Source organism: Ornithodoros turicata, unplaced genomic scaffold, assembly GCF_037126465.1.
Source record: "Ornithodoros turicata isolate Travis unplaced genomic scaffold, ASM3712646v1 Chromosome22, whole genome shotgun sequence".
NCBI classification, from domain to species: Eukaryota; Metazoa; Arthropoda; class Arachnida; order Ixodida; family Argasidae; genus Ornithodoros; species Ornithodoros turicata.
In genome coordinates this window covers 334280-357399 of record NW_026999340.1, presented here as the reverse complement: position 1 = coordinate 357399, position 23120 = coordinate 334280, and the positions used below count along the sequence as shown (strand labels likewise).

The window sequence follows — 23120 nt, the reverse complement described above, 5'->3', positions numbered from 1 at the left end:
AAGTTGGACGTCTAAAGAACGTACAGTGGATCTTGATTTTGGACGTCTACTGTGCATCTATACTTATGTGCACTGAACGTCCGATGTATGTTGTAAACGTAAACATGGATAAGCGATAACGAACGCTCAGTTGTTATAAGTAGTTGCATCACATAACTGTGAAAATAAAGTCTCTCGCTCTCTCTGTGACGAATTAGTCTTTCTGTTCTTTTTAATACCCTCTTCCGTTTGTTCTTTTTATTCTAAACTCCAGTAGTTGTTCATAGCGCGGTTGTCTCGATTCCATATCACTGCTCAGTGGTTTCCATCTTCTGCCTTTTTGTGTTCAGTGACACGGCGGAAATGTAAGATTCCGTCTTTTGAAGCTCTTTAAGCAGTCCTCAGAGTCTTGGGAAGACGTGAAAATATTAGCGCATTTGGTAGTGGCAAACGTGATATCGTCATTGTCATCGGTATCATCTCCCGCCATTTCCTTTGTCTGTGCTCGGGCCGCGCGCGTCTATGTTCTTTCCTGTAGTTTTGTACTTGATCTCCAGCTCCGTTCAACAAAACAAGTGCGTATATTTAATATTGGTCTATTCTATGTTCGTTACATAGTTTTGTAGCATGGGACGATGTCCGGTGAAGCTTATAAGCACTGACATGGTTGCGCGTAGACGCTGTGTCATACCGCCGCCTCCCATACGAACCAAATCGTACAAATGTGGAGAATCCCAACGAAAAATCATGTTCGAAAGCGGGCTCGTTTGGAGGTCGTTACGCTCTTCGAATCAGCAGGCCCCTCAGGTACCCAAAGCACACATCACAACTCCTCATTGCAAGCCTTCACAGAACACAGAGACTCAGGGACAGAATCTGACAGCATTGGGCATATTTCTACTTCAGTTTCACCAAGTAGCTACAGTACAGTTCATCCGGAACATGTTGAACTTCATTACACGGGTTGTGAAAATGAACGTGTTGCCAGTCACACAAACAACTCTGACGCAGATGGTAAGAACGATTCGTTCGGCGGCTGTGGAAGCTACGAACGATCAGATCGTCGTGTGCAAGAAAGTTTAAGCTGTAGTACTTCAGAATTTAGCTCACGGTTGGCAGAGTGGGCAGCTAACTACAACATCACTCATAGATCATTGAACGCACTCTTAAGGCTGTTGAAAGACAACGACGACGGTCGTTTTGCATATCTACCAAAAGATGCTCGAACGTTATTGAGGACGCCCCGTAGTACTGCGTACTGCGAATGTCGCCAGTATTAGTTCACTCTCCCCTGGACAGTACTGCCATTTTGGCCTTAAGAAAGGCTTGATGGATATCTTGGTTGACGCCACACAGGACTCTCAGGTGGTCAGCTTATCATTTAATATTGATGGCTTGCCCTTATCCAAGAGCTCCAGAGAGCAGCTCTGGCCGATTCAGTGTTTAGTGCATTCCAGCAATGATCAGAAATTTGAACCATTTAGCATTGGTGCATTCGTTGAGCCCTCAAAACCGGATTGTGCAAACACCTTTCTACAGCCTTTTATATCCGAACTGAAGGAGTTCACGAAGGGACAGACACAACACGAAGTCGTGATTCAAGAGGGAATTGCAGTGTCTGATGACAATGTTAAAGTTCAAATAAGAAACTTTATCTGCGACACTCCTGCCCGCGCATTGATATTTCGAACAAAGGGTCACACTGGATATTCCGCATGCCCAAGATGCACAGTTGAAGGTCAGTTTCGTGAGAAAATGTTTTATCCTAGTAAAGCTGGAAACACACGAACTGATCAGTCGTTCCGAAATCAGGACGATTCAGACCACCACCTGGGGGTGTCAATTCTAACGGAGCTGCCAATCAACTGCATTACATCCGTGCCTTTAGATCCGATGCACCTGTTGATGTTGGAGTGGTGCGGAAACTTGTGAATTTGTGGTTCGCGGGGCCACTAGCAGTCCGGCTCGGGCCAATTGATCGCAATGCGATATCTGCGAGGAGTGCCGCACTCGAAAAACATGCCCCAGTGGAGTTTGCCAGAAAGCCTAGGACTCTTGACGAAAAAGATCGCTGGAAGGCTACAGAATACCGAACTTTGCTTCACTACTCTGGGCCAGTGATCCTACGAGATACCTTGTCAGATGCAGTGTTTGCAAACTTTCTGACATTGCATGTAGCAGCTACAATACTTTGTACTCCATCACGCTGTCAGCAGTTTGCTACTTATGCTGAAGAGCTTCTTGCACACTTCTTAAAAGGCGTTGTCAGAATTTATGGGAAGCAAGAGGTATCGTACAACGTTCATGGGTTACTCCACCTAGCAGATGACGCACGCCTGTATGGTCCCCTCGACTCATTTTCAGCATTTCCGTGTGAAAATAATATGCAGCTAATCAAGAAGCTACTCCGTAAACCTGGCTGTCATCTCAACCAACTGCATAACAGGATGGAAGAAAGGCGCAAGTTCATAAAAGGCAATAGATGTACGGAAGAGTCGGATCAGTTTGTTCTGTCAGGCAGCCATGACAGGCACCAGCTTCCGTCTGGATGCAAGTCTCCACAATACAAGGTGCTGAAATTCCCGTCTTTCACCCTCAGCCAACTTGCAAGTGACAACTGTTGTGAAATCGAGGGAGACATTATCATTGTTGAGAATTTTGCTCATATGAGGTCCACTGGCGATGCCTGCATCATCAGCAAGAAGTTTTCTGAGACGCAAGCCTTGTACAGCTCCCCAATTGATTCAACAAGGCTGAGAATCCAGCTTGTGAGCAAACTTTCATCGACAATGTGTTGGCCAGTGAAAAATGTGAAAAAGCTTGTAAAGTTCCCATACAATGACAAATTTGTGGTTATGCCGCTTCTGCATACAGCATAATGATGCACGAGTAACCTCTCTTCAACTGTGTGATGACTTGAAGCATAAATGGGCCGGCATGATGAGTATTCAGTCTTCATGTCAGAACATGATTTTCTTCACTTGACGTTTGTTGAAGTTCAGAAGGCTGCTTCTTTGGACATGCAAGGACTTTTAGTTAGGACTTTAAAAAAAATACTCTGTGTTAGCTGTACGAAGCAACTGAGCTATGAGCAGCATGCATAGTGGACTGATGCTTTTCACATAGTTGATGATCCGGTCAGAGAGGACAGCGTGAAGGAATGGGGGACGGGAAGTATTAGTATGCGTTCTGGGCCAATCTAGTAGTTAGTGTGCCGTTGTATACTGCTTTATTGGTGCTTAATTGAAAGCTTACAATTTATTTTTATGGACTTTTGCACCTTACAGACTTGGGTGATGTGGTACTGCTTGTAGCGCGCAACAAAACTGGAGAGTACGTGAACCTGTGTTTTTTTGTTTTCTGGCATAATCTTTTTGTGTGTTTTCAGATGGCAAAATACTGCATTGTGGAGTTCATTGAGGAAGGCTCTGTGGAAGTAGTTCCAGCTACATGGATTGCTGGCAACAGGTGCTCCTGGCCCCCTGGACCAGGTGACAAACCAAGTTTGGTAAAAAGGTGTCAAGCTCCTGGACGAGACTGGATGACCTACAAAATCACTGTAAAAGGAGCATATGGTATGATTTATATGATTTAACTTTCATGATTGATCATGGTAGGTGTACTACTTTTGCACGCCTTATTTCCTTCAAACAGAAAGGTACGGATATGCTCGGAGAAAACTCGACCTTGCCCAGTATACATCAGACCTGGACTCTGGTCAGGAACCAAAAAAAAAAACGAAAAATACAAAAGCGTATCAGATATGAGGATGAGGACTCACAATACAGTCCACCAGCACCACCACTGAATTTTCCACGAGCTTCAGCTTGCCACTGTAATGGAGAACTTGAGATAAAAATGTGCGTTCTCCTAATTGTTTGTTTCCGAATTACAGCTCCTGACGTAGGTGCACCTGGCGAAGGTAACATTTCTAAATCGAAAAAAAATTATGTACCTGCGTTTGTATCCATTCTCATTGACTAATTTTCTTTTGTAGATGATGCCACACTGTCCACAACATCCAATACCATTATCAGTAATTACGACCTTGGTGGGTCTTGCTTGGATGTTCGTAAGTGCTTATAACGAGCGTGTCTTCAGTCGGGGGAAAACCTGCGTGACACTTGCGAATGTTTTTTGCCACCCAAACAGGCGCTTTGTGTGTGTGTGTGTGCCGCATTAATTAGAATAATGATCTTAATTGAACTCTTAATTTAACTTTTACCGAGAAGAGATAACTGTTTTTACATTCATTGGAAGGTCTGTGGTCAGAATATGCTATTCCAGTCTTGAAGGTTCTTTCAACTCTTCCATGGTTGAGAACCGAAAACCTGACATCTCTGCAATCGTGGCATGGCCCGAAGACGTTCCCACTTCGTATGGGAACAGCCTGAGAAAAACAGAAAAGAGGGATTGTGGGGACCAGGCGCAATCTGACAAACATATAAGATGCATGAGCACATGTGGGCTGCGGAACTACTGACGTGCAATTTCAGACAACTGTGTTGCAAGGCGTACATATCTAACTACCTCTCTGCAGGATTTGGTAACCATGATTGGCGAGTGCTTGAACTCTGAAGAAGCTTATTTCTGAAAGGCAGATGTTGGCGTATTGATGTGTTTTTGTAACGAAATGCAGAACATGCAAAAGGGAGTGTCTCTGCTTGCCCTAAAATTCCACCAGCAAGAACAGCCAGTCTCCCTCACAGCTTTGTTCTGAAATTAAAATTAATCTGAAAGAGATTGTTATTGTAACAACTCGTCTCGGTATTCACCTTTTATAGTGCATGGTTCACCTTTTCCGCAAGTTAGCCGTCAGTGCACAAGGCTACAACAGCAGCCAACACCTGCTGTTAAAAAAGTTATTTCCCCAAGTGGTAAGTAATAGGCCTTCAGCACGCTTTTACTGGAAGGTTTTTGTAATACACGTTGACCTGTGTTTCGCTCTTAAATTTGGCCTTTCAGCTTCCAGTTACTGTCACTTCTGTCAATCTGCTAATCGTATGTCAGGCTGTAGCCAATGCGTCGAAGAGGACAGTGTCTTGCAAAATAATGAGTGTTCCAGCAACGTTCTGAATTAATCAGCTTGCACATCATTTACTTGTTGCTTCAGGTGTGATGAGAGAGAGAAAATTACAGCACACATATTGTTGCAGACTTCCAGCGTGAAGTGCTCACGCGGCTGACTGCTCTTCGTCTTCTGGTACAGCAGCAGACAGAGCTTTTGACGGTGCTTTCAACTAAATACACAAAGGAGTGTGCCATTCAAGAACAAGACAGCATCCTGAAGGAGCGGTTTGAGAATATTGCACCTTTAAGCGCTTCGACGAGTCTCTGACTGGCTCCACTGCAGAGTCCCTGGTAGGAATGCCACGCGTGTCTCTCACAGGAGGGCTGAATACTCCCCAGTGGTCAGTCATAGGGGCACTCCTTTTCTTGATGGTAATCAATTATCTGCCAGGCTGCCTTCACTTCACACGTCTATTTACGTTCTGACGACTATGCCTGTATCAGACAATTCATGATGAGCCAGATTCACAGGTTTTACAGTCCTCTCAGGTTGGCATTCAACATGTGGCAGTTGTCACTTAATATTAATAAGAGTCTTGTCCTTCATGAGCACTCATCCCTTTCATTTCCCCTACCATTTTGGCAACTCCTGTCTCCAGCACGGCACCTCTTGCAAGTACCTCGGTTTGCATTCCTATGAGATGTCCTGGACTAGCAATATTTCCTACAATATCGGCCGCGCAAACAATATTCTCGAGTATCTGCATCATAAAGTCTCCCATTGTCTGCATTCAGTTAAAAATATTATGTATGTTACACTTGAATATGCTTCTGCAATATGGGCCTTGCCCAGTTATTATAAAAGAGCAATAGAAGCTCTACAAAACACTCAATTCATTTTAAACCACATTTCATTGACTACAACAATGACAGTAGTGTTTCTCCTATGGAAACCGATCTGTACCTCCCTACCTTAGCTCTGTGAAGAAAGATCTCCGGTCTCTGCCTCTTCTATCATATTTTTATAACAGACACTTGAGCACAGATATGTAAGCAGCTGGGGTCGAAACCGGAACTGAATCGTAACCCAAAACCGCAAAAAATGGTTATTTTTGTCGAACCGAACTGTAAACAATTTTTCTCTCCTCTTGAACGAACCGGAACTGAACCAGAAAAATATCATTCGGTAACCAGTTCGCCAGACGGTAAAAATGCCTATACCTTCCCAGTCGACTGCCGCGTACCAGCTCACTGCATCCCTCGGAATCTTGCGGAATTCACAGAGTGGACAAATCGATGAACCAAGAAGTGGTGAGTCCATGCACCTGCAGCCCCATGCATGAGTCCTGCAGCCTCACCTCCGAAAGCTTCAGGACATGCCTGTAAATTTTTGTGGCTCGAGGTGTAAAAAAAAAGAAATTGCTACACGATGGATATACTTTACACTGTTGGCTCGGCTGCTTCCTGTCATTCAGGGTCGCAGTGTGAATGCGACGTAAATTTTAATAGTCCACAGTTATATCTACAAGCAACGCAGACCTCTGGCGATCATGGGAAAGAGTTTGGCATGTGGTCCAGAGCATGTAAGAAAGAAACACAGGAGCGGCCTCTCGTCCTGTTTTCAACGGGGAGCAGCGTTTCGGCCCACGTATGGTACTCTGGGATACTCCAATCTACCACGTGATCGCTTTCTTCTCTTTTTTTTTCTTTAGAAATTGGCGATAGCCTTTTGTAATGGAGTGTAATGGCATGCTGTACGCCATTTCCCAGCACTTCTCGATACAGTAAAGGATGATCTGCTGTGAGGTGTATGGCAAGCCATCGTCGGAACTTGTTATTAGTACGTCTCAAATGTGGCACACTGATTAGCACAGCACACGTAAACCGGTTCGAACTGGTAAGTATCGGTTCAAACGTTTATTTTGGTTGTGCTGAACCCGAACCGAACCGATAACCTTGAACCAGAACTTGAACCGAACCCCAAAAAATAACGGTTCCGAGCCATGGTAAGCAGTGCTGCATTATTTCTCAGAAATCATTCCCTCAAGGTGGAGTTAAAACACTGAAACCATGATTACTTTCCTTATTTGTGTCTTCATTCGTTCTAACACTAGGCCACTTGGCCTAGTGTTAGAATGAGCTTCCACATAGCATGGTCGCTATCTGAGGTCCACTACAATTCAAAAATATAATAACCAGCCTTTTCTCTTCCACGCCAGCGACTGTTTCAATGTGGTGCTTTTTGGTGCCTCTGTACTAAGTTTATGCCTGACCAGTAGGTGTTTTACTTTCTTCAGCTGAACATTTTAGAGTGTTTTTCGGTATCTATAATAACCTTATTTGTATGTTTATCTTGACTTTTGTACTCCTACATTGCATTTCTGATTTGTCTTCTTTCAGATCTCCACAAGTTCTGTAAGTGTATGTGTGCCCGTGCCACCTCCAACAGTATGCAAAACACAGACTGAGGAACAGACACTAGACTTGTCTGTTCCTTCGTCCCTTTGTCTTTTGCGTCGTGTTTGCCTCAGTTATGTAATGCCCCTATCTGGGCCTGAACGTATGACCAGCTCTAAATACAGAAGTGCTAAAGAAGTAATACTCTAGGAATTTTAATACTTTGTAGCAGGGCCATTCCATGCCAAGTTATCCAGAGATGTCGCTCGACCTCCCTAGAATTTTATGATTTTTTGGTGGTTCCTTATGACTCAAAAAAGCAACAGAACATTGGTCTTTTCTAACGAAATTGAAATTTAAGGGGTACACAGCCCCTCAAAGATGCAGTGCTTTGCGAAAACGTACGTCGTTGCAAGCAGATATGACGGTCCACGTAAGGCACAGAGCGCGTTAAAGAGCATCTTATTTGACAGGGGAAAGCTCATTTTACCGTATGCAAGCAGTTTTCACCATCACACTCCACGGGCTCTACGCTTTTGGCGTGCACGAAATATGCAAATGTTGTACAAGTTCACAAATTTGTTTGCAGTATAAAATTCTGGAATTTATTTCTCAAAATCTTTTTGTCATGTGGCCCCCTTCAGTAAAGGAAAGATATGGAGATAAGGGTCCATTCAGGCTTCATGGTACCATATGGCTGATTTTTTGTCGTATGGCATCCGGCAGTCGAGTCGTTGACATGACTATAGTAATCACGACATGAACAGTGATAAAGTACTGCCTGCACCAAACACAAGCGTAAGTTCCTAGTATGTGCCATTGTTTCTTTCATTTTTTAACACATTCCAGTATTGGAAACAGATTCTTTAGCTGTCCGCTCCTCTTGCACGTATATAAAAGTTACTTGGTAACTGTGATGTACGATCTTTTCGTTTTGTGCACCAACACTTGAGATGTACATATAAAAAGAAATGCCAGTCACGGGGGCTATCACTTTCAATACCAGGTAAGCTGTTTCTGGGCATTTCTGTAACCGCCACCTATTGTACATTTTTAAAAATAAACATAGATATCCAACACCAGGAACTTAGTGGTGAAAACATTCTCCACTTGTGTTCGGTGCAGGCAGTACTTGATCGCTGTTCATATCGTGATTACACTACTCGTCCCTAATTGTGGTCTGCCTTGGCCAATTCTCGTTGTTTACGTCGTTTACACTACTCGTGTCGTGACGACTCGACTCGACTGGCGGATGCTGGATGCCACACGGCCAAAAATCAACCATATGGTACCATGAAGCCTGTATGAACCCCTATCTTCATGTATTTCTTTATCTCTCACTTACCAGCACTGCGAGCTGGCTAAAAGTTTCGTTGGAGCGCAAGATGCCCAGCTTGATGAGCGCTCACTGCACAAACTTCGGGTCTCAAAGGAGGCAAACACGTGTTTGCAACCATTATTTGCTCCTCAATAATGCGACTGCCTAGTGTGCCTCTGAACCACTTGGCATGGAATAGCACAACAGCAAATAAGCTCCAAATATATTTTAGTAATATTTCTTTTTTTATTTTTGTTCTTGTTCAGTTATGCGCATGTGTCATGCAGTGTTGTGGTCTTTCAGATCCGTCATTTCAGCAACATTGGGGGCGTGAGTCCAGAATCGTGTACGAGGCGTATACTCAGGGCACTTATGTCTGATCAAGTGGCAGCAGAATTTTCCTGGCAGGGCAGAAAAGGGAAGCAACCATTCAGAGACCTGAATGTTTCCAAATGCGTTATTGGTAAGTAAATGTGATAACCTTTTGTAGCCATTGTCAATCAGCTGTGCTGCTTTTCCCACACTGCCACATATGGATTTTTCTTCTCGATAAACTAGTGTGACACACCTAACTTAGAACACGTTGCTGCACACGCAACTATGTTCAAGGTAAAGCAATCTGGAGTAGTTTCATTGATAATCTTGTGAATGTTGATATCACATGGCAAACAGCTCTAATCCAACGGTGGCTGCAATACCTTTAGAGTGGTTCGTTTATCAGCAGAATTTCTGCCGCTGTGACCTAGCAAGAACAAACAACTAAATTTTAATCTTTCAGTGTTTTTGGTGTCAAGCAGCTCTCAACGTCTACCATTTGCATGAAAACTACGCAAAAATGTACATACGGGGGACCTGAACTAGGAAGTAGTTTGCTCGTCGGTCGCTAGCTGGCGAAAAACTCCAGCTCGACAGGCCTATAGTATAATAGAGCCTGACGTTTTTTGGGAAATATTTTTTTTTAATTCAGGGAGTAAAAGTCTGGTAAATAAATGTGTGCTTTAAATTCATGCAAATTTTGGTGTAAGAATTTCCAATACACTAAATTCGGGGAGAAATAGGGCTCAGTTACTCTTAACTGACTTAGCTGGTTCAGTACAAATGGTGATGTAACTGCATTTGCTGCCAAGCAAGTTAGTGTGCATTCCTACAGGCGTATCAGTGAGGGCAATTTGCCGGATAAAAATCAGGTTTCACCCGAAATGGGTAACCCTCAATTCAGGGAAGAATTGGATTAAACCCTAAACCTTCGTACTACCTAAACTGTGTCATCTTCAGACAGCAAGGCCTAGAGAGAAAGGAATAATTGAAGTTGAGATGGATCGTTGGACGTTCCTCATGCTCCACGCCCTTCAAAGGGATTAACCCGATTCTTCCCTGAATTGAAGGTTGCCTCCTTAGGGTGAAATCTCGTTTTTCTCTGAGATGTCTCTAGGAATGCACACTAACTTGTTTTGCAGCAAACGCAGTTACATGACCATTTGTACCGAACCAGTTCAGTTTGAGTAAAGGAGCCCATTTCTTCCCGAACTGAGCATACGGGAAGTTCTTTTTCACCCGGATTTGCATGATTTAGAGCACACGTTCATTTACCCAATTTTTACTACCCAAATTAAGAAAAGAAATATTTCCTGAAAACTTGAAGTAGCACAGAAGTCATTTTTAACACCCAGTTTTCTTCCTATAAAACTGTTAAGTAGCCCAGTAAGATGCACCATGCGAAGTAATTTACACCGCGGAGTCATAATTATCGTAGAAATTGAATTTAAAATACACCGCAAAAAGCGACCGTGCGCAACGGTGGTGAAGAGCAGTACCAGCCTGTGATCTGCCTGGAACCTCGCGCTGACGCTATAAGGAGAACGCTCGCTGATTGGCCTAGAGAAATGTTGTCTGCTACTTCGCTGTCGTCTGCTGCTCAGCTGTTCGGGGTTCTGATAAAGCATTTCTCCTTGCTCGGTAATGCTTCGGCCGCTCCTTCTATCCCCAATTCTCCGGGAGAACTGGCAAAACAGGTTACGGCGGCAAAGGGACACTGCGCTGACCCCCACTGACCGGCGAACCAGAACAAGTTCTCCTTATACCGTCATCGGTGACGTGGCATCATACCTCCTCATCCTCGTTATAGCTGGAGTGGCGAGTTAAGGGTAAACGCGTGGAGCTATGTTCATGCGAGTTTTTTTCTGGGAAACAAATTGAACATACCATTGAACAACCCTATACATGAACAATGAAAATACTTTTTAGAGGGTGTGCAATGTGTATTAAAAGCGATAAAAAACCCCAGTGCAAGGGGAGAACAAGAAGGACGACAGACAGACAACACAGCACTGTACTGCCACCCAAAAACTTTTATTCCTGAAACATCCCCCGTTTTTATAGTACAGCAACCCTCTACCCTTCCCTCTCCTGTCGAACAATCCAGAACCGCCGAGCAGCACTTAGGTCACGATAAAATTCATCACCTTATTGGAAAAGAACAGAGGGGTTACTGATACAACTCAACCACCCTTTTCTTATCTCTACGGCCTCTCTGTACAACAAACAACCAGATTTGCTACTCTTAAAAATGTTAGTAAAGAATGCTACGCACCCAACACATGTGGCTAAATGTTCCCCCGAAGTACTATACTTGATTAGATATGTTCGAATGATGTTCTTTTAATCTTGTATTAACACACCGGGAACTCTCACACTATACACACCCAATTTGACAGTTCACAAATTTATTCCCATGCTTAATGTGACACCCTTTTCTAACATCCTGATTGACTTGACTGATCAAAGAATCCAACCGATAGCCTCTTTGAAAAACTACCTCAATACCATACAGTTTTGAATACATTTTTTAACCTGTGTGAGGCTGTGTGCGCATTATCTATGACCCCGAATTTTTTTGGTTCTTCCCTTCCGGCTTTCAATTGCGCTCCAGATTTCACACGTTTCAAAACCCTGCCTACAACATCGTATATGACCCCGCCCGGATTCTAACTTTTTTTCTGTATAATGCGTATTTCGTTGCACTCTTAGATCATCCATAACTTCAAAGGACTCAAATCTGTTTCTATTTTAAAGGTTATAAGCCTAAGAATTCTACAGCATTATTTTTTATGTTCCATCCAATCTGTGTGCATATAGCAACCTGCACACTTTTTTGTTTTTCAGCTGCCGTCAAGACTTCACAGAAGTGCAGCGAACACTCAGTTGAAAGTGCAGTCAAAGACTGGCTCCGCCATGCACCCGCAAGAAGTCGGGACACAGCCAAGAGGTGCGTGTTTCGGGACGCTTTTTGCAATTGTTATTAATACACCTGGGCAGTTTCACGTGAAATGATCCAGGTCGGCAATTGATGTTTAGAAAGGACAAATAGATAATCCACAGGTAATCGGTAATCCAGAAGATGTGGGTTCGAGTCCTATAGCTGGCTAACCGTTTCGGTGACTTCCTTCTTTGATTTAGGGTCCCTCCTCGACCATCAGCAATGCTCACAAAAAAAAATTGCTGATGTTCCTTACCCTGCACAATGACATACTGCAGAATATTTCAGTCTAAACTGGTGGCATTCGGGTGCTAGACTGCTCCAAAGTCTACCTTTCCTGCTGAAACCAATGCCGGCATGACAGTTAGCTGTGACACTCTGGAACATCCTAGAAACAGACTAGTATTCGTGTCATGCAGAAGGAGGATCTGCGTTACGGTTACGATAAGGTTACGGGATCTGCGATGTCAACAATGTTCTGTGGGAGTGAGTTCCACTCTGTTTCGGCGAGTGGTATCAAAGAGTGCCTGAAGGACTCGTTGGGAGAAATAGTACGTGGTACTTTCCGACTGTGATAGGTGCGATGAGAAATATACGGGGCTCGAATGATGTATAGCTGACTCAGTGATGTACTTAGGAGAAGTTTCTTGCTGTTGTTCTGAGACAAATGACCTTTCCTTTCTGAAATGCGCAGCTCTTCGGCTCACCAAAGGGCTCACAGAGGAGTGAACTAAAGTTCTCCGCCACAGACAACGGTACTCGACCGTGCACTACTACCGTACCTCAGCTCTGATGCTCTTTTTTAACATTTTTCCCTGTTGGACATTTTTGCTGTTTGCCCAGAGCTTTTTGGATATCCTGTGTGCTGGTAACTGCTGCTCCTGGGAACCCTACACTCAGAACCAAGCTAGTCTTTAGTGAAAATGTTTTAATGTTTTTATATACACATTATATCCAACCCACACAAACAAAAGAGTACAAAGTGATGTACTACATTTTAAATATATGTGCAATTATATATACAGAGTTTACATACATGTTTAAAGTATGCGTGACATGTGATACAGGGTGTCTCAGAAAGTGTTAAAAGTATAATGAACTATGCCACCTAGAATCACGTGACTAATGGCTCATGCGAATGTCATTTAAGTTTTTTCAATGAATTTTAATGAACTGAGCTTATGTTTTGCCGAATTTCATGATAACTGACACTGATATCGAGGAGCCCATCAAAACAAAAAACAATCTGAACATCATGCATTTCGGAATGCTCGCAGCTTAACTCTTGGCATCTTTTTGAGCCAGCCTGATCGTGAGTGCGACATAAGAAAGTTGCAGAACTCAGCCCACGTATGGATAGCAGAAAGAGATGCAACTGGCATTGCTTCTCGCATTTGTCTTCGACTGCGATCATACCTTCAATTTCAAGAACTCATTTTTTGTGTTATCCCTCTGGGGATTTGGTTTAGCAACCTTCCTTTGCTTTGTTAAAAATTAGCATAATAAAACCTCGACAAGATGATATTCACATCAGTAGGTGGTAAAAACCAAGTAAGAAGAAATGCCATTGACCACATGATCCTAGGTAGCGTAGCTTGCTTACCATAATTCAATTACACGTTTTCTGGGACACCTTGCATATGTGTGTTTAATGTTTTATGTTCTCAATATATTTGCCCAAGTGCTCCACACTAACGAAAAGTACAATGTGATGCACAAGCGTCATGATATTAGTGTTTTTTTTTTTCTTTTATGCGGTCGCTATTCACTATATACGTCCAACTGCTCCATACTTACACAGAAGGTACAAAGATATCTACTATATGTCTCAAGTACCCAGTTAGGTGCCGCTTCCACTTTGTGAACGACAACTAAAAATATTCTACGCGTTTTCTACTATCTGATTCTGTAAAGTACCAAACCACAAAGTTGTTTGTAGTACACTACGATTCATTTAAGTGCATTACAAGCAATTGCAAGAGACATTGTATTGACAAGGGATATTTCTATTGAAAGTATTTTGACTATGAAAGAGTATGACTATTATCAATTCTGCTCTTCGACCAAGCGACCTCGCTTCGAAATTCAAGACTTTAATTTGTGATGCTGCTCAGCTGAAGTGAAAAATATTTCCTGTGTCATAATGCATGCAAAGTACAGGGGTGGTCCTATAGAACGTCCATTGGACATCCATCTACGCTTTGGATGTATGTCCATTAGATGGGACGAACATCCATACGGGATATCTCTGCAACGTACCAGCCACGTGTTCTGGACCAGCATTCGATCATCTATAGTACGTCTTTTCAACGTAATCTGGATATATCTCGATATCCATTGGAGATACTGAACGTCCTACCTGAACCATCCTCTGGACGTCTAAAGGACATTTGTGGTTTACTGGGTATATGTCCCGCGTCAAATCGCGTCTCGCTACGCTACTGCAGGATGGTTGGACTCTCGTTTTGCAAGTTTGCAGTGGAGACTTGGGCATGATTTCCTGCCGCTCAGGGATCGTTTGCATCGTTATGGTATCACCTCGCCTCGATGTCCTTTCTGTTCTAGCCATGAAACTGCGCAGCACGCTTTTCATGAGTGTCTCGTTCCCGAAGTTACAGAGTTGAGGAGCTGTATGGGTTTCCACAGATTCGCTGGAGCACCATTCAAACGCTCCTTCAACCCCCCAATCCAATCCGGGACAGACGGTAGTTGATTCTCTTAACCGTAGAGATAAACTACCAAGTGTGGATTGCGCGGTGCATAGCAGTACACGGCGGCCACGCTCGGGGCCGTCACATGTGCTATGCCTCGTTCGAGCGGGTGTTCGCAGAGTTTTACAGAGGGAGAGAGGAGTCCTTGGTGCTATGGAGTTCGGAAGACGTTGGCTAACTTGCTATTCAACTGCTGGCTAACTACGTTATTGCTATTCGAAGAAACGCACGGAAGGTACGTTGTTCACTACTAAGCATTACTTTCTTTCGTGCCGTTATCCCGAACGCAACTCTCCGCAGTCTTGGTCTCTTGCATGGCGACGACAAGCAGGAACAGCAATCCTTAACGTGACGTGATTTCGCAAGCAGTAGTTAGCATTGCACTAGTTCTAGTTTTAGTCCTAGCTTGTTGAGATAGTTATATGGGAGCGAGTCCTTGTGACTGGTCTTCCGCCTCGATGCCAATACACGCGCAGATATAATTTAGAAGAACATACTTAGCGTGCAATTTTGACTTTGAAAATTTAAAGCAGAAAATGATCTTTATTGTGGAGTTTGCGTTTTACAACGTTATGAGCTAAAAACTTATAAAATTAAAGTATGACCTTTCCATTTGTAGTGCCCTGATGCTATGACACTAAAATATTCTGATAGTTTTTCTGTATGGCTACGGGAAATCTCGAGTATATTTTGCGAATTGGATCTACGTTTATGTGTGACCTGCGCTGATCTGCTTGTTATGATTAATATAACATATCTTCCATTGTGTTTATGCATAACGCTCATCTTCATTGTATATTGGTTAAAGGTCAGAATGCCGATTTTGAAGTGCCGCAGAACTGAGCAATTCTCGCGCTGTGTGTTCATTACCGAACACTGAATATGTGTGCGAAATATCTTGCTCCAACTGTTCGTAGTTTTTTAGAGAACAGTTTTTTTATTTCCCACGCCCGGCCGTCAGACCGTCGGCAAACCCTGCGCACGGGCGCACCGACGTCACTGCTCTCGGTTTATCTGTCTTTGGCTTGGCATGGACTCTTGGCTTGGCCGCTTGACTGCTTTCGTTTCGTCCTCTGTGCCCTCTACTACTATACTAGTATAGAGTAGGTCGTGCTCTGTGCGCTCTGTGCATCGTACATAAGCGAACAGCTGTTATGTTGTTGCTAAGCCGGAAACAAAGCATGTGAATATTTTTTTTGGCACGGCGTCGTTTGGAAGGTGTACTTCCTTGTTCTGACCTTGCCTTTTATGGGCTGGAGCGATATGATACGTGATATGCCACGGCGAAGTTGTCGAAGATGCGACGGTGCTACGCTGTTAGAACAATGCATCGGAACATTCAAGTGTTACCTATTATAAGCTTCCAAAAGACCAAGCAGTGCGAAGCTCTTGGCTGACAGTGGTGCCTGCTAATTTCCACTGCAAGGATTTTTCGTCCACGAATGTTATCATAGGTTACGCGCGACTCCAGAGGCAATTTGGAATCTCGACACGAAATCGTCTGATGAAAATCTGAGGTGCCCGACGCACAACATTTTGAACGTGCCACGGAGGATCAAGGCAAAAAACGAGAGCAAAAAAGGTAAGTCGAGGTTCAGATATAAAAAATAGCAAGCTTAATGAATCAATTGTGCAGCTGTCCTACTGCGCTTACTCTGATGTAACCACGACTAACAACACAATAGTATTGATAATCTAACTTCTGAATTATCACAGGTGCACGCTGAAGGCGGAAATGAAGCATGATCTGGCTTGCATCTGGTGCATGAAGAAATTGATGACACATTAGTTGCAGTCGACCTCCACCAACAGGTATGACAATGTGATGTTATAATTTGAGTATTCACCTATGTTCAACTTTTCATGTGCACTCGCATGCAGACATCTTGACACCACTTTTAAATCTGCCTTCAAAGTTACAACCTGTGCTTTCAGGGTGGAAAACAAAGGTCGCCATTCCGATTAGCTGTCTGGACACTGGTTCCTGTGGATGGGCTGTTACAAGCTTCACTGTCTGATATAGAAGGTACGTTCCATTCGTTCAGTTAATTTGTCTTTTGCACATTTTTGTTACTGTTAGCTGGATTACTGTTGGACATACAATCCTTTGACACACAGAAGCTGATGTCGCCTCTGATAACATTTTCGAATTTTCAGTGTCATCAACGTCCATTGAGGAAGGTGCCTTTACTATCTGTGAATCTTTAATTGAAGAATAGCCCAGATTTCATGTTAACATTGTCTACCCTTATTAATTCACTGTCTGTGTTCTGAGAGCTAAGAAAAATGGAAACTATTTATTTGTCACAACTTCACACTGGATGTGGTACTGGATTGACATGTAAGCTAAAATACCTGGATTCTACAATAATTGTGTCGGACTTGGTGCATTACCGTGGGCAATGCCACGTTCATTACATTTTTAGTGGGTCCGGTGCACAAACACTGTGTGCATACTGCATACATACATACTGTTCGATAGGCAAAAATACCTGACCAGTGCTGTGTAGTCTTTTTACCCAAAGTCCATACTCTTGGTGCAAAGATGGCGCCTCTGCAGGTATGCTGCGATAGAGAATCACAACAGAAATAAGACTGTTGAGAGCATCTAAATTTTAATGCGATGAGACTTTCGTGCACAAGGCTGCTCTTGTTAATGTCTAACATGAAGTTACAAAATCCCAGAATATAATAATAAAATAAAAAGGGGGTACAACTGCCCCCTCAACACAACTCGACAACTGAATAACTCTACTTGTTCTCTACCTTACAACATGTCTTATATATTCTGGAATTTTGTAACTTGATGTTAGACCTCGAGAAGTACAGCCTTCTGTGCGAAAGTCTTCTTTCTGTTGTGCACAATCATTATACAGTAAATAGGACTATCCATTTCTTGTCATTAAATGCTTTTTCCTTTTTTTTTCTGCAGTGATGAGCATCCATAAGGACACATGCCAGAAAGGGAGTCTCTTTGGGATGACAAACCCTCATCACCTCATGAGGACACAATGGTTGACGAATGGTTCTCAAGCACATCGAAACTTCAACAAATAATTCATGAAAAAGCGAGTCAGTGCTAGCACCAGGAATTGAACATGGACCGTCCCGCAACCAGTCAGAGATGTTACATTTCAGGCGCTCATTGACTTTTGGTGAATTACTTGTTGACTTTGTCCCAAGGTGGAACTCGCCACAGCTCATTTGTCTATCTGTTAATGTTGTGGCGTGTGTTGCGTTTTTCTCTTTGTGTGTTCCAGACTCAGAACGGTTAATTTGGATCAGGTCAGGTACGTTTTATTTAGACATGGCAAACATAAAGTGGTGTTTCTCAACACAACTTAGCAGTGACCTTCATGCATTACTGCTACGGCCATTAAGCGTGAATCGAAAGCTGCACATTATGCATGATGTAAAACCCCAAGACTAGGGAACAGGAAGGGACAGACACAAACACGTCCCTTTGTGTTCCCTAGTCTCGGGGTTTTACATATGCATCATCTTGACCAGCTCGCCTGCTTCCTAGCCATTTTTTCTGCACATTATGCTCACTCTACTTTTATCGTGGGCTATATAATCTTGTTCAAGTTCTGTCAAACGACGTGTAATGCTATAAAAAAATTCAGTACACTGTTTATGTGGGTTGAATGGTAGCGCATGAATGCAGGAAGGAAACTGTCATTTTATGGCAAGTGTTTACGTATTGTGCGTTTAACTACTAATTTTATTGGTTAGCTTTCGCCGGCGTATCATGTCAAGCCATGTTATATTAATTTGGAACATGTTCTTCTTAGTAGCCAGAGCAGCTGATACCCAGTGAGAACATAGCCCGTGTGTGTTTGTCTTTTCCACCGCAGCCCTTTTGTTTCCTCCCTGATTGCTACACATGTCAGGGATAGGTTTCAGAACCGGTAGTTCCGGCCAAGTGTGAATTGCTTTTCAGGGGATCATCACGCTGGCAGATGAAACATATGGTTTAAATTATATTGTATTATATATGTTATATATTATTTGCAGGACAGGAATTGCGTAGCTTCACATAAATACTACTACTACGACGTAAGAGTAGTTTTAAATCTAACTTTTTTATGTTCAAAAGGGGAAAAAATTAATAAAACACTGTCAAGGAGCCCGCGAAGAGGGAATCACACACGTAACATGAAAAACGGTTAGGAGCAACTAATATTTATTCGTTTTTCATGTTACGTGTGTTTTTTATGTTCCTGACATTATCGCACAAGATGTAGTATCCACTATGATCCTTTATATGGGGGTATGTACAGTGCAGTCAACAGATGCTGTTTACAAATCTGTGCTTTCTACTGTGTTGAAATGGGGTAGTTTGTATCTGAGAGCCATAGTGAAACACAGGCAGCCAAGGACAGACTTTTGATGCCCTCGAGAAAACATGGCAACACATTGCAGGGACTCTGGATGCTGCCTAAATTTCCAGAACACACAGCTCAAGGCAATAACAAGTAAATAAATAACACGTGGGTAGAGAAATCCAAGACAGTTGCATGTGTAAGCAGTCCGCTGTTGGATTTGCTTCTGTCCGAGGTACGTTATCTCAAAGGGAACGCACGGACACACTCAGAATGATACTAGGGCTGCTTGTGAAATAGAATGAGGAGAGGGGAAGATATATAACCCTTTTTTCTTGTCTGTTATTCTATTGGTTAAATTGTCATTTGCTTAGCAGCATATATGTGTATATTCCAGAGTCTGCTAATAAATATATCAGTTTAGAGCTAGCAGTCGCATTGGAGATGTCTCATCCTGTCCTTGGCTGCTTGTGTTTCACTGTGACATTGCTTGCTATTGCAAAAACAGAAAACAAAAAAGACAATAGAAAAACACGAAAAGAGCGACCTAAAAAGCTGCCTGTTCTGGTGCTCACATGGAGGCAATGCAATGAGGTAACGTGCTCCATTCATGAACTGTGCATAGTAGTACATATCACAACGGCAACGATTATTCAGATTTTTTCTTGAAGTACTTTGTTTTTTTTCAGCTTTGTTTGCAGAGTCTATTATTGGAACTTTATGTGATTCCCCTCTTGAGATACTTTAAGATTGCTGATGCTGTGCAGTTAATTTTGAAACTGTACTGTGCTGAGGTACAAAAAGAGAATTGTCATACCTGCATTTGAGCACATAGGAATAATGTGTAAGTACTTTCCTTGTTGACATTAATATTTGCACCAGGTCACAACATTGTTGATTGATGTAAAATGTAAATAAATATATTTATTTGCTTGCCAAACAATGCACAAATGTCTTCTTTTCTAGTGAGATATTCCCTGTTCACCAGACATAAATGTGGAAAAGTTAAAGGGGCACAATGATGGTAGAGTCTAGCATTGCTTTTTCCCACTTCACATATATTCACTGTTATTCGTGTGCACATGTAGGAATAGGAAGGTAGAGCATGCGCATAAAAAATTTCGTATGCAGCCACACATATGGTTCAGAAGATTAATTAGATGATGTCCAAGCATATATAATTGTGCTTCATGTGCAATGGATATGCTAACGGATTGCTTCCATGTAGCCTTTTTATTTATTTTTTTATAAATTCTTTTTATAAATGATATTTTTTATTTGATATAAATTTCATATTACATATTGTATACTTATATTTTTATAAATTTTATAAATTAAAAACTCAAATTACACGGCCCCTGTAAGAGTGCCCTTTGCAAATGGTTTGGTAACGTGTCTCTAACTGTAAAGGTAAGAGGCAATCGAGAATGCTGCAGACAGGGTTGCAACTTAGATATTGCTTATCATGTCCTACATACAAAGTGATTTGTACAATAATTCCTGAGGACGGAATTAATTCCGAGGCTGGCCAGTGATGTCACCCAGGACGACAAATCACATGATTGCCTCTAACACTTTTACACCTCATGGGCTGAGTTGTGAATTGAAAGAGCACTCTACAGAAGGATGAGGCGCACCTGATTTCTAGGATCTATGCTATGCCCTAACTCTTCAGGCACTACATTTCTAAAAACACCATTTCTAAGTGGCAATATGTGCTCTGGTACTTCTTTTGCGTCTGCATAGTGTGTAACCACATGGCTACTGGAGCTTTCGTGTGCATCTTTTTGTGCGACGGTGCTCATTACAAACAATATCCAGATGTTAGACATAAAATGCAGTAGTTTGTAGCGTGCCACACAATGCAGCGTGACATGGGAGTGTGTGATTCAAAGAAAGCTTCTGGAAAATGCACAGAATCCCACAAAAAGTTTAAAATGTGATTGGTATTTCGTTTTACGTCTCTCGTCGTTACATACCATCGTCGACGCTGTTGCGCATTGATAAATCGTACGTAAAACTTGTCCCATAGCAGTATGCGGTTTCTCAAATACATAGCACAATTTTTTCCTGCAGGAATAAAACGCTGTCGGCATTTTCTTGCTAACACGGCTGTCGAAACGTCAGTCTCTACAATGGGCAAGTGCTGTAAAGGGGCTAACGCAGACGCGACTTGATACAAATTGTACGTGCTCACAAAACACAAATGACGAATTCCAGTCACAACATCGCACAGAGGTTGGCTCGCGAATGAGTTCGCAGCTGCTGCACTGTTTACTTATCGCAGAACGGTGAAACCCGGCTGTCCGCCATCTTCAAGCATAGATACGTGAAGTCGCGAGAAGCCGTAGCTGAAATCCACTGGAAAGTACGAAGGCGCGTACACGTCACAATGCCCGTTCGTCAGCTACGTGATAAAAATGGCTGCGCCCATGTGTGTTTCGGAATGAATTATCTATTTTTTTTACATGGTACTGCACCGAACTGAGAGAATGAAGATGCATTTTGGGGAGAGCTGGATGTGGGCTTTCAGAATATCCCAACCGTTTCGACTATTTTGGATATCGGCATAGCTGACCTTTAAGCATTTCTGATGGCGGTAGTGTGATCCGCTTCTCCCAAAATCTGATTGCCACTTGGAAATTATTTCATATACGTTTGTGTGCCGTGTGTTACGACGATTACGTGACTCGAAATGTAGGCTTCGCCTGCACATCATGCTTGTAAAATCCTCCAATTGCATCGCGGCATTTGATAATAGATTCGCTTTTGCGCGAAGGCTTCGTATTATCTCGCAGGCACTGAACTCACAGGCGTTCTTGTCGTCCGTGTTCCGTGGTCTTCCAGGGTCTCTGCTGTTCGCAATTAATTACATACATCTATCGGCACCCGTCTTCAACAAATCAGGGCAGGTATCATTAGAGCTGGTTGTTTGCTAGAAGCGTGCTATGTGGTGAAGTTCATTTTTAACATTTCTATTTTATGTGTGTGTGTTGGATGCATAAAACAAGGCTAGGTTTGTAGTGTCTCTTAGAATGAAAACTGTATAGTGTTCGATTAGATTATGTCACGAGGATGATTTTATGACAGATAATATGATAGATTCTTCTCTGTTCTTTTGATGAAGAATATCTTCTTTGATTAAATGTTGTGTTATAGATTTTATTTCCTCTTCCGTTCGTGTCATTCGTGTCCTGTAGATGACAGATAGATATCCCATGGTCTTCCAGGGTCTCTGCTGTTCAAAGTTAATTACATACAACTCTCAGAGCTTCCCGCTATTGCAATGGTGGTGCTCATGCATAGGAATATTAGACTTTTTATAATACAACTTGTAATTTGTTTGTAATCATATTGATTAAGAATGTCTTCTTTGAATAAATGTGGTGACCGTTTTTCGTTTCGATATGGTATTGTGTAGCTATTATTTCCCTACATGTTGGAGGATATGTCGGTTTGGTTCTATATTAATGCTATGTGTTGATCGTGTTGATTCGAGTTATTTCCTAATGTCTGCGCTATTCACTTCACAAGGAACTGACTAATTAAATTTGTATCATGTTGGAATATTAAACTTAGCTTCCGTATTGTGCTCGAAATTACTTATATGTATCAGAACTTGTAATTAAGGCTGTAATTCAAAATATTGTGTTTGATCTGTGATACCTATTGAATGCTATGTATCGTACATGTAATTAGTATATTCTCAGTTATGTGTATTGTATTGAGTTTCTTCTGCTTCAGGTCTTTTTGGCCGGGATTTTTCTCCTCCATACAGAGTCACAGCATAATTCCTGACACTATTGACTTCAATAAATATTTTTTGACTTGTACTTTCGTGTATGTCTATCCTTTGCACGTCTATACTTGCATGTAAACCGCCTAACACAGGCTGTTGTAGCGAAAAAATTGCCAAAAAAGTCGGCCCAGGTGGAAAAATTACCAAAGAAGTCGGCCGAGGCTGAAACATATGCAACGATAAGCGGACGCGCAGATAATCTTTGATACGTGTATTGTATTGTTTCTTCTGCTTCAGGTTTTTTGGCTGGGTTCTTCTCCTCCACACAGAGTCACAGAATAATTCCTGGCACTATTGCCTCTAATAAATATATTTTCACTTGTAC

General features: G+C 42.4%; 1 protein-coding gene across 14 annotated transcripts; it reads left to right on the top strand.

Annotated features, from left to right (window-relative positions):
• Positions 1-436: 436 nt before the first annotated feature.
• On the top strand, positions 437-22779 carry LOC135373183 (uncharacterized). Of its 14 annotated transcripts, none has more exons than XM_064606426.1 (11): positions 439-554; positions 3368-3554; positions 3634-3814; positions 3875-3901; positions 3977-4051; positions 4764-4856; positions 5136-5340; positions 7390-7404; positions 9008-9167; positions 11867-11969; positions 12655-12993. In XM_064606426.1, exons 2-7 carry the CDS (start codon positions 3552-3554, stop codon positions 5315-5317), a joined length of 561 nt encoding a protein of 186 aa, XP_064462496.1. In that variant the 5' UTR covers positions 439-554; positions 3368-3551; the 3' UTR covers positions 5318-5340; positions 7390-7404; positions 9008-9167; positions 11867-11969; positions 12655-12993. The 14 variants fall into 14 exon arrangements, 11 of the variants coding, with proteins under 11 accessions (XP_064462496.1, XP_064462497.1, XP_064462495.1 ...); XM_064606427.1 differs by having other exon boundaries at positions 7390-7410; XM_064606425.1 differs by having other exon boundaries at positions 5136-7264.
• The last annotated feature ends 341 nt before the right edge of the window (positions 22780-23120 follow it).